At 38.5% G+C, this 12,141-nt stretch overlaps 1 protein-coding gene across 1 annotated transcript in view; it reads left to right on the top strand.

Annotated features, from left to right (window-relative positions):
* The window catches only part of LOC124595494 (DNA polymerase alpha catalytic subunit), a 262,660-nt gene extending 252,977 nt beyond the window's left edge, over positions 1 to 9,683 (top strand). Inside the window, exons 29-30 of the mRNA XM_047134258.1 lie at positions 8,468 to 8,543; positions 8,841 to 9,683. Of these exons, the coding sequence (XP_046990214.1) occupies positions 8,468 to 8,543; positions 8,841 to 9,022 (258 nt within the window). The 3' untranslated portion in view covers positions 9,023 to 9,683. The remainder of the gene's footprint in view (positions 1 to 8,467; positions 8,544 to 8,840) is intronic.
* Positions 9,684 to 12,141: the final 2,458 nt, after the last annotated feature.

Here is a 12,141-nt window from a genome sequence, read left to right on the forward strand (position 1 = left end):
TACACTTTGAAATGATCGTAGTTTTTTCAGTCAGTTCAGACTCTACACTATTACATTTATCTTCGGTATCAAGTTCTAGTTTCTTTACCAATTCCTGGAATTGGTTACTCTGTGTATGACTAGTCAGTGAACAGCTGCTTGACGTGACTACTTAAAGAGCTAGTTAATTCACCTTTCATATCTACCTAAAAAATTTCCACTTTGGTGGTTAAAATATCAAATTCAGTCTTCAAATATCCCATACCTTCACGCAACTGGCTAAATTCCTTGTTTTGTTCTTATACTTTTGCGCTTAACGATCCTAAAGTCTTATTCTGAATGTCCAATTTATCATTTACTTGAATATTTACTGTTTCTACTTCTCTACTTAAATTAGCGCTTGTGCATCTAGCTTTTCACTTAAAGTTACACTTCGTGCTTCTAGTTTTTCACTTAAATTCACACTCAGTTCATCTCTCAAGGAAGCTTTCTGAGCATTTAAAGTTTTACTTAGAGTTGTAATTTGACCATTTGACTCTGTTTTTTTGTTCTTTGATTATTAGACTTAGTTCTTTGATTAAATTTGCTACTTCAGCCCAGTCTGGCGTTTCCTTATTCACTGTCATAGCCATGGCTGGTTCTGCTAGTTGCTGTTCTTGATGCATCACGTTATTGATTTTAAACCTAGTAATCATCTAAAAGAAAATTCACCACTGAGTACAATAACTACACTAACAGTTTATCATTAAACAGTTCTATCAACTTCACCAAACAATTATTGTTTCTCACTCACTCGGCGTAGAGTTCTAGTTGCGTTAGTGAGCGGATGTGCAATCAGCGCCGGTGGACAGCACTGGCGCCACCAACGTCGAATGTTGGTTTCAGCGTCGTCGTCGGCAAGTGGACACGGAGTCAGCACCAGTGAGCAACAGCTGGTGCAGTCGGCGTCAGTCGCTGGTTACTGTGTCGGTGCGATGTCGTGTGTGAAAACGGCTTACTCTCCATGCCCAATCTTCTTAGTTGAAAAGTTGAGGGCCTTCTATCCGGTCCCTCCCCCCACTATTACTTTCTCATGTCTTTTACTGCATTGCACTCGCAACTTTCTTCCATTGGTTTATTGGACTCAATACAATTACTGGAAACAGTCCTCATATCTTGTTAGGCCTGGTTGCTATGGCAACACCTAATATCTTCTTCCCATTTCTGTTGTAGGCGACTTGCCTACAACAAATAATTGCATAGCCGTTCGGTATAATGTGTTAACGAAAAAATATTTATTTGCAAAAACTCACAATGAGAAGAAACTAAAAAAACAACAGAGAAGTAACAAAAACTAGGAGACTCTGTAGTCTTATGGGAAAGACAAAAAAACAACACATGACCAGAAAAAAACTCTGATGACACAGTATGGCCGAGGAAAGTGACTTGGTTCTTGTGCATGACGCATTTATTTTCGTTTAAAACAACTCCGTAGTCAGATAGACGCTTACGAAGTTAACACAGATGCAGTTCATGTGTTTGACCAGCCGGAGAGAAAACAAAGATGTCATCAAGATAAGCAAAGCAAAATGTTAATCCCTTTATCACTTCGATAAAATGCTGGCAAGTCTGTGCTGCATTCTTAAGGCCAAAGGCATAAATAAAAACTCGAATAATCCAAATGGTGTAATCACTGCTGTCTTCTGAACATCTCTTGGAGCCACCAGTATCTGGTTGTATGCTTTCTTGCAATCGAGGACGCTAAAAATTTTCGCGCCGGCCAAAGCACATGTGAAGTCCTGTATATTAGGTACTGGGTATCTATCTGGAATGGTTCTTGAGTTTAATGCTCGGTAATCCCCACACGGTCTCCATGATCCATCTTTCTTACGTACTAAGTGTAGGGGTGAAGACCACGGACTGTCTGACAGGCGAATTATTCCCGACTGTAACATTTCCTCGAATAACGCCTTGTTTCTGTCAATCTCTACATCTACATCTACATCTACATCCATACTCCGCAAGCAACCTGACGGTGTGTGGCGGAGGGTACCCTGAGTACTTCTATCGGTTCTCCCTTCTATTCCAGTCTCGTATTGTTCGTGGAAAGAAGGATTGTCCGGTGCGATTCTACGTCCTCGTCATGAAACGGGTTGTCCTGGCATGGTACGAATATAGTGAACCGTACTGTGTTTAACTTCTTTTGTCTGTCTGTCAGAACATCTCCGATTCTTCTCTTCGTCATGTAGCTCTTTGGCTACAGAGTTGCAAATCGCCTATAGCTTCTCACAAGTTGTATGCCCTTTAGTGCTTGTTATTGCACTGTTGTCTGTCAGATTTAACAAACGCTTTCCTTGTAAGTCGACCGCCAACTCGAAATCAGCGCTCAAAATAGGTTCTGTTATACCAGCTATCACAAAAGACCAAGTAAACTGTTTGGAAAAACCCACATCAATCTTGCACACTTTACATCCGTACATGTTAATCACAGAGTTATTCACTGCCTTCAAACGTGGCTGTATGTCGTTTTCGTTGTGTGGCGCATGGGTGACAGGAAGCGAACTAATGTCTGACCCGGTATCCATCAAAAACCTTGTACCCGTAAGTACGTCTGATACATACAATCTTTTCGAAGCAGGAGGCATATGTATTGATGATTGCTGTCACTGACATGAAAACACTGCACTGTTTCTGTACATACTTTGGTTGTCTGAGTAGGCGCACGGTGATGTACATCTTGTAGCATCTCTCCCAAAATGTTTATGGTACCAACACACCTTAGCTCTTCCTCTTGTTGACTTCGTGTTTCACACCCAGCCCGGTCTCTCTTGCACTTAAAGATAACTTGTGGTCACTGTAGCGTGCGTAGCTGCGTTCGCAAATCCTCTATTGCAGTTTTTAAATCTCTAATTTTGTTTGAACTTTTTGTTGTTCGTCGCGTTTCGACCGCGGCACAGTTTACTGTTATATCGTCAGTTTGGTCTTGCTGGTAATGGTAGTTATCGTACGTGGCATCTGTTGACGTCATTGTGACTGTTGCAGTAGGCTCGTGCGTCTCGTAGATTCTGTCTGTGGCGAGCAGCAGTTCGTCTACTGATCTTTCGTCATATGTAGCTAGTGTAGTTCTTACTTGCGTTGGTAGCTGTTGTTGCCATACGTGGAGTAACAGTCTATCAGAGACTGTCGAGCTATCTACCAGGCTGCGTAAATGACGCCAGTATTCTGACGGGCCCTATCTCCCCCGTTTCTCTTGGTACAGTACTTGTTTGACTCTGATGTCGACTGACTTCACACACCGAGAAATTAATTCTTCTTTCAGACTACAGTATGCCAGACTACAGTATGCTCCTTCTGTAGGCGGGTTCACTATAATGTCAAATATCAAAGCCAAATTACTTATCACCAAGGTCAACTTCTCGTGATCACTGACTATTCTTTGTTGTAGAAATATATTTTTCATTACCGCGAACCATGAGTGTGGCTGAGAAGGCATGAATGGGGGCGCTCGTAATTGCAACCGTTGAGTCGGTGAAGCGTTCAAACCAGTGGGTAGTTCCATTGCTGTTACTTGCTGTGATTGTGATGTAGTAGTCCCAGTTTCCGATGATGTTGCCTTGCTGGTATGTGCCACGGTTGTTGAACCAATGTCATTCCTTTGAATGAAGTTCGTATCTTTCGAAATATGCAACTGTAAAGTTTCTATCTCGTTCTGAAGCCTATGAATTTCTTCTGTTATCGAACTGTATCGTTTGCCATCGTCGTTCATTGCTTTTGCAGTTAATGTTCGACGTAGCTAACGAAAGGTTTAAAGTTCCTTAATCGGAGGTCACCAATTATGTAGGTGACTTGCCTACAGCAAATAATTGCATAGCCGTCCGGTATAATGTGTTACGAAAAAGTATTTATTCACAAAAACTCACAATGAGAAGAAACTAAAAAAACAACAGAGAAGTAACAAAAACTAGGAGACTCTATAGTCTTACGGCAAAGATAAAAAACAACACATGACCAGAAAAAAACTCTTGCGCACTTTTGATATCACTTTGCACCAGACATGAAAAATATCACTGCCACACTGTCTTGAAATTCCCATTTTCTTCGGGTCCTGACTTGGGTGCCACGTTCTTACGTTTTTCACCACAGAAAATAATATCTTCTCATTTCTGTAATCTATTGATCACATATATGAACTTAAGTGTCAATGTACTCGTTGATTAACGATGTACTAGAACTGCTGTGCGAACAAAATTCTCTTCTTAGACATAAATATCTTCATCTTCTCACTCATATCTCGAGCTTTAGAAATAATTAAGTACATTAAGACATAAGAGTTGGTTTAAAAACCATATGAAAATATGAACATGCGTCTTGACTTCTCAGAGTCCAATACGTGAAGTAAGTTAAAAGTATCTAGTGTCAAGCGAGTCCAATACATGAATGTACATAGAAATCCATATTCAATTGTTCATTAGTCTTTTTGCAATCATCACAGACACCAAAGAGCACAGAATATATCATAAACTTTTCTTTTTCTTCTCTACCGTACAAACTCTGTAGAGCATACAGCAGGTACATGTCTACCGCCATTCGGCCACCGGGTCCATCTTTTTCTCATAACTGTTTTTTGACCTGCACATACAAATAGGCGATGCGCAGTAGGGTGTATTCAATTTTCCCACTCACCTCTAAAATATCAGGTATTCGAAACGGTGGAAGGCCAAGTGGTTCTAGAATTTACTTCGATATTCTCAAAGCACTACACAGTGTACCATATGTTTCGTGCCAATTCATGGAACAACGTTTTTAGTAACCATTTGTGCACAATAAAACTGTCTAAGATTGCAACAAAGACACAGGTTTGACAGATATCAATGTTGGAGAAAACCACTAGCTCTGATTCTTACGAGGCGCAGAGTTATGTTTGCTTTAACAGTTCTTCGAAATGAAAGCACTCCTAAAGTAGTTTAAAAGTGTCCTGATTTTGTAGTGGAAGGGAGTAGTATTTTTCTGATTACTAGGTCACCGAGTAAGCTGACATACGAGCAAGGAACTGACGTATGATCAAGGAAGTTTATTGAAGAGACACCATGGTAAATGGTCCTTTGTCTCTTTGAGAGATTGCCTCGAAGTTCAGCCAGCAGGTCTAGTTCAATTAAGAGGGAAAATGGCTGGAAATGAAGGACAGTAAGATGTGGTTGGTGAAATAAACTTCTTTTTCTGTGCATTTGGAGGGAACAAAGTAATAAGTCTCCATTAAGGGCATGGCCATCTTACCTTTGGCTATTTATTCTGTTGAGACGAATTGCATACCTGTCATGATTATGTATGTGTGTTTCAGTATGCCAATGCCACATGTTAATATAATGTGTCTCATATTCTGAAGAAGAGGATTCTGTATGTTTTAAGTAGGAGATCTATCCTCTATTTTAGCTGGCAATGGGAAGACTGTGGTGTGTGTGTGTGTGTGTGTGTGTGTGTGTGTGATTTTGTTAATTGTTTGGGCTGCAATCTAAATTTTATAATATTTTATTTTACTTTAAGCATCATGTCCTGTTCAGATTTAATAGTAGTTAAACTTTAAACAAGAAGTTCATAAGTTAATGCTTTTCCCATCAACCGCCACTAATTCCATGGTATTTATGTTAGTACATTACAGTCATAGCACTGCTCTTTTTTGTAAGGATTAATAGAGCACTATAGAAATATATTCACCAATATTACTGACAATGAACTTGTTAACATGATTTACGTGTGTTTCTTAGTACAATTTGCTGATGGACAGTGGGAGACGACATGTTCCGAGGTGAAAGCTATTCTTATGAACACTAGAACAACGTGAAAAAACTGAGGTCTTAATTCTGAGAATAGGTACTGGATAGACACCACTTTAATAAGACCAACTTAATATAGGGAGCTACAGTGTGATGGAGCAAAATACAATGAAGGTGGCTGCTGAGGAGCTTGGCAAGGTGCAGAGACTGGCCTGCTTAGCCATAACAGGCAGAATTAGCAGCACATCCACTACTGGAATGGAGACCATGCAGGACATTGCACTTGTGGGTTATAATGGAAGCAGAACTAGAGCATATAGGATGATAACTGGAAATATTGGGTATCTTTAGGGTATCCTGAATCCACACCAATATGGGATGTGTTATATATGGGAATGGTCAGGGAAATGCCAGCTACCATATAGCAACTTGCAGTTGCTCCAACAAACCTTCCATGTAACAGTTGGAAGTAGAGAGCAGTGGAAGAACAAACCACAACACCATTAGGAGGCATAATCTGCTTCACTGATGGGGTCAAAATCACAAGGGCCTTGGGATGGGTGTATGGGATGCAGCCTAGACTAGAGAGAACAGTCTCTGTAGGAAAGTTGGCCACATTGTTCCAGGCAGAAATAAATGCTATCAGGGTGTACATGGAGGAGAATCTGCATATCATTCAGACAGTCAAACAGCTGTGAAATCACCATCAGGCACTGCAGTGAGATCAAAGATCATTGCAGAATGCTACAAAGCCCTTTTGGGAAAACAAGAGGGTACACCTGCAGTGGGTTGCTGGTTACTCTGGAATCAGTGGCAATGTGGAAGCTGATAGGCTAGAAAGGACAGCTGTTAAGACTCCATTTATTGGATGGGAACCAGTCCTAAGCACAACTAAAGTGACGATTAAATAGAAAATACAAAACTGGATCAGAAGACAGCATGCTGAATATTGGACTGTGACCCAAAAACAAAAATATGGCAAGCTAATTATACCAGAGCCATGATTTAAGAGTAGTTCTGTAATCGTGGGCTTGAACAGGAAACAGACTAAACTCATGGTAGGACTAATGCCAGGCTGTTGAAACTTTAAGAAACACCTACACATGATAGATGTAAAGAAGCCTCTATGTGCAGGCCATGTGGTGAGGATGATGAAACACAACCTCACCTAATCATCCAGTGCAAAGTGTTGCGTGATCAAAAGAGAGAATATTTGTTTGATAAAGTCCTGAAGAAATTATGCCTAATAAAGAACTAGCAAATGGCCTACTACTGTATAAGGGTACTGGTTGGCTTTACTGGAACCATAGGTAGCAAAATGGTGCAGCAATTGTGGGATAGGATGTTTTTTGTTTTTATCTTCCTGACCAAATAAAATAAAATCAAATAATAAGAAGTATGTAAGTTTATGCTTTTCCCATCAGCCACCACTAACTCCACAATACTACTGTCAGTACATTACAGTCAGAGCACAATTCTTTTGTGTTAGGACTAATAGAATGGTAGAGAAATATATTCACCAATATTAGTGACAGTGAACTGTCAATTTGATGTACATGTATTTCTCAAAACTATTTGCTGATAGAGAATGGGAGACAAGGTGCCTCTTGATATATTTTTTGTATTTAACACTTTCTAAAATATGTGCCCTGATGTAAGATTTAAAGAGTTACATATTTTGGTAAGAAGAGAATAATTTGGGCTAGAAATACAAAAAAAAAGTCAAGAGGCACCTTGTCTCCCATTCTCTATCAGCAAATAGTTTTGAGATATACATGTACATCACATTGACAGTTCACTGTCATTAATATTGGTGAATGTATTTCTCTACTATTTTATTAGTCCTTACACAAAAGAATTGTGCTCTGACTGTAATGTACTGACAGTAGTATTGTGGAGTTAGTGGTGGCTGATGGGAAAAGCATAAACTTACATACTTCTTATTATTTGATTTGATTTTATTTGATCAGGAAGATAAAAACAAAAAGCTGGCTCTGGTCAGTATTCCCGTCCCCTTGTTATTGACAAATAAATGCCTATGCTGTTCATACACTGTTACATTTCACACATTGTTGACTGTGACATTTTGCCTTGGAGAAAGATGGTGAGAGATGGCACAGTGGTTAAGACACTGGACTTTAATTTAATTTGAAGGATGGTGCTTCAAATACTTACCTAGCCATTTAGATTTAGGTGTATGTGGTTTCAGTAAATCACTTAACAGTAAGTTCTAGAATAGTTACTTTGAAAAGAATGGTGCTGATGTCCTTCATTATCCTCCAATCTGAGTTTGTGCTCAGTCTCTTAATGAGATCATCATCATCATCCCCTGCAGATAGTGTTTTTTTCCTGTTTGGCACAGTGAGAGCCTTGTACAATGTCTGGTGAGAGGCAGAGTCAGTCAAGCTTTAGAGATTAAGTGCCCCACTCTGTGGTCTGGAGCATTGTGATCTTGCTCCTAAACCTGTATCATATTGTAATAGTCACAAGCTTATTGCAGTATCAGTTCCCATCAGTTATATGTTGTGTCTACCACCATATGTTTAGCTAACAGTTTCTCTTCAGCATGTGTGCTACAATGGATGCCATCCCCCAATGACATCCAAAAGGCATTTTCACTAATCTCACTGAATCACGTCTGTTATACATTTATATTGCTGTTTAATGAAATATTTACTCATCGTCTTTCTGTAAACAGATGGCAAGAGATTTTATTTTCCTTTTCCTTTTTCTTTCAGTATACCGACAGTGAGCTGTACAATCAGCTGTCGTATTTTCGGCACATATTTGATTTGACAAAAGCTCCCGAGCACAGTAAGTAAACATTATATGAATGCATTTACTTCCAATTAATATTAAAATTTCTAATTAATATACATCTCTCATTCTGGTGATTTGAATGCTGGGGTGCTGGCTTATTTTGCACATTCTGTTTTCTGTCAGTTCAAGAAAGCTAAAATATTTTATAGTGTTGATTTCTGGACGCCTTCTACACTCAGTTTAAAAATAAGGTTATAAGAATTTGTTACTCTCAGTATTTTAGTGATAGCAAACAGTCATGAATAAGTAGTTTGTTTTTAACAGCAAAAAAATAAATTTTATTGTCCACAGAACCAGGTGCTGTACGAGTACAAAATGATGTTGATATGGCATACGTAAAATTACAGAAGCAGGTGGACTTGATACTAAGTTCTAGTGCCTACTGCTCCATAGATCTTCACAGATTATTTGCAGATATGGGTTTTGGGATATCCGAAACTCCAGGAATACAGGAACTTCCCAGCTCAAGCTGATTTCCCATCAAATGTTTTTTACTGTTGCTTTTATATGTATAGATTGTCTTTTATTAGAAAAAAACTTTGTACAAAATTTAGTTGCATGTATTTTCAGGAGTTATTTTAATTTATATTTGTAAATATTTTTAGCTGTACAGTTATTCTGCAGTGTTCATATAACTGTCTTTCTCACTTCTTTATTGTACATACAGAATGAACTATTTACATTTGGCACATACTTTTATATTTCAGACAGTTAAATAAATGTAAAAATTTGGTCCTATATTTCCAAGTGCCTACTTCAAGAATTTATTTTTTGTTAACCAAAATTATACTATATCTGAAAGTTCATTACCTGCTCAAGTAACAGTATCCTTTTATGACAGATAATGCACATTTTTATGACTTTGGACAAACTTAAGGGACACACTTTGGGAAATATTACCAGTAGATAGAATACCAGCACACCTTGCTAATCCAACAAAAAATTATATGACTTATACTAATCCTATGCTTATGCTTCACAATGTACGTTAAAGAAGAACCTCTTGTATAAGTCAATAAGTCAACTTTTTAAGGGAACTCGTGTCATAAGCAGACAGCAGGTAAAGCAGTATACATATGAATCTATGTAAATACAAAGAACAAATGCAAAAATTAAAACTATTTATGACATATTCAGCAGTGTTTTATGTCTCCAGAGTGTGCCCTTACCTTGTTCCATTACTAGACTGGTGTATGTTTATTTGCTATGTAAAATCACTTCTGTGTTGCATGAACTGTGGAACAGAATTTTTAACACCATTTCATATCTAGTTTATCTGTTCAAAGGTTCAGTTTTGAAATGCTTTTTCATTGGCTGGCTTTGGTATGTCACAAATGTTTTTGAGACGGTGGTTTTCTATGTCGGGCACCTCAGATTTGATCTGTGAAGGGGTCTCCCTCCTTCATAAATTACTTTCTGGCACTTCGTCACTGTTGTTGTGTGTGTGTGTGTGTGTGTGTGTGTGTGTGTGTGTGTGTGTGTGTTCGTTCGTGTTCAATTCTCCTCCTCCTTCATACTGCTGAATTTCTGTGTTTGTTTCTTCTCTAAACCTTCAATGCTCGAAGACTGATTCACAGTTAGTGCGTTGTTTCCTTCTTTCTCAGTGTTCATGTCTCGAACAGCCTCACAGTTGTCTTGTAAACACAGTGTTTCGATGTTTTTGTTAGCAGTTTAATACTGAATTGTTTATTAATTTCAGACAAGAATCACTCTCTACAGACTTGATAGGACTCATTATTTCCTGTTCCCTTTTGTTACTCCAATTAACAGTGCTTCCTAGGTGTTTTAAAGATCCATTGTTCTTAAGGTACAAGTTGCTTATCTCCAGTGTTTCCCTGCTTATTATTTGTCTTGTTATTACCATACACTTTGATCAGTTTTCAAATCCACTTCTTGCTTCTCTTATTATTTAGTCTTCCTCTGTTACACTTCAGCTAAAATAACTCAGTGACTGGCAGATTGCAGTGGGGGGAGGCATTATTGGGTGGCATGCAGCTAGCCAAGTTTGTGCATGCTCCTAAAGAACAGGCAATACTGTGAGTCACATAGCACTTGAGAAAGGGCTATAATTGGCTGGCATCTACAACTCAGCTCTTTGAAATGTCAGTCACAATGATATTTCAGTGGAAGTATATAAAAACTATTTTATCTGCAGAGTCTAACAAGTTCACATCTCTGCCAACTGATTATGTCTATTTTAGTGCCTTCTTCAATGTCAGGTACTTTGAAACCTGTCATGAGTGTAAAAAAAAAAAAAAAAAAAAAAAAAAAAAAAAAAAAAAAAAAAAAAAAATGCAGATTCTCTGTCTTCAGTCCTTACTTTACATTTAGCAGCCTCAAAGCACATTCTAGTCAGTCTGGTTGATTTAATAAGATTTCTTTATTATTCCATTATCTTTCATATGCCTTCATAGCCTACATTAAAGTTTGTAAATAGACAGTGGTTTCAGAAGATGATTGTTTGAGAACAAGATATACAGGAAAAAGAAATATCAGTGGGTAGAGCATCTCTCAGTTTCATTTCATGTTTCGCATAATTGCAGAGCACACCACTAGAAGTTTGTCTTCGTCTGCTATACTTTGATTAAAGTAACCTTGTGACTGACTGCCATGGTGGCTGGCAATGTTGCGAAGTGGAGCACTAGGAGGCTGGTGTGTCACAACGTGGTGAATAATGGAGAGACATGTGCATTTTGTACCCTTGAATTCACTAAATGTGAATCGATTGTGACAGTCCAACAATGATTTCACACCAAATACCAGGTAAAAGCTCCATCAGACAAAGGAATCAATGGGGGTCACAACACATTCCGTAAGAGTAGCTGCTTACAAAGTGCAAAGAAAACAAGCCAGCTGGGATCATCACTAGACAATGTGGAGCATGTGAAGGAATCATTTGTGCAGATACTGCAGTCAACTGTCTCGTGCATCCTTTGCAAATGCATGCTTGTAAGATCATATTGGCTGCATTTGTTAAATCTGCAGACTAATCAAGACAATAAACTTCATTATTACTTTTGCTATGACTTGCACTGTCTATAGGAGAAAGATAGTTTTCCATAGAAGTTGGTTTTCAGTGACGAAGCCATGTTTCATGTGTCTGGAAAGGTGAAATGTCATACTGTGCATGTTTAGGGCTCAAAACATCCACATAAGATTGTAGAACACGTTCATAATTTATCTAAAATTAATGTCCTGTCAGTGGAGTCTTCATTTTCAAGAAGACTGTGCTCCACCACACTTTCTTTCTGGCATCTATGATTACCTCTTTGTCTTAGCATTGGATTGAATGTGCTTCCCATCATGACTCGGTTTATCAGGGCCCCATGATCACCTGACTTCACTGCATGTGATTTCTTCTTATTGGGGTTATGTCAGAGACTGTGTTTTCCTGTCTCCACTGCCACGTAATCTGGGAGAGTTGCAAGGAAGGATAATTAATGTGGCCGTGGGTATCAACCATGACGTATTGGTATGTGTATGGGAAGAGTCTTACTATCACAATTACTTTGCCTATATCACAAATAATGCCCATATCAAGTGCGTGTAATACGAGTTAAAACTTTAGAACAAAGCTCCATCCACATATGTG

Source organism: Schistocerca americana, chromosome 2 (assembly GCF_021461395.2).
Source record: "Schistocerca americana isolate TAMUIC-IGC-003095 chromosome 2, iqSchAmer2.1, whole genome shotgun sequence".
Taxonomy (NCBI): domain Eukaryota; kingdom Metazoa; phylum Arthropoda; class Insecta; order Orthoptera; family Acrididae; genus Schistocerca; species Schistocerca americana.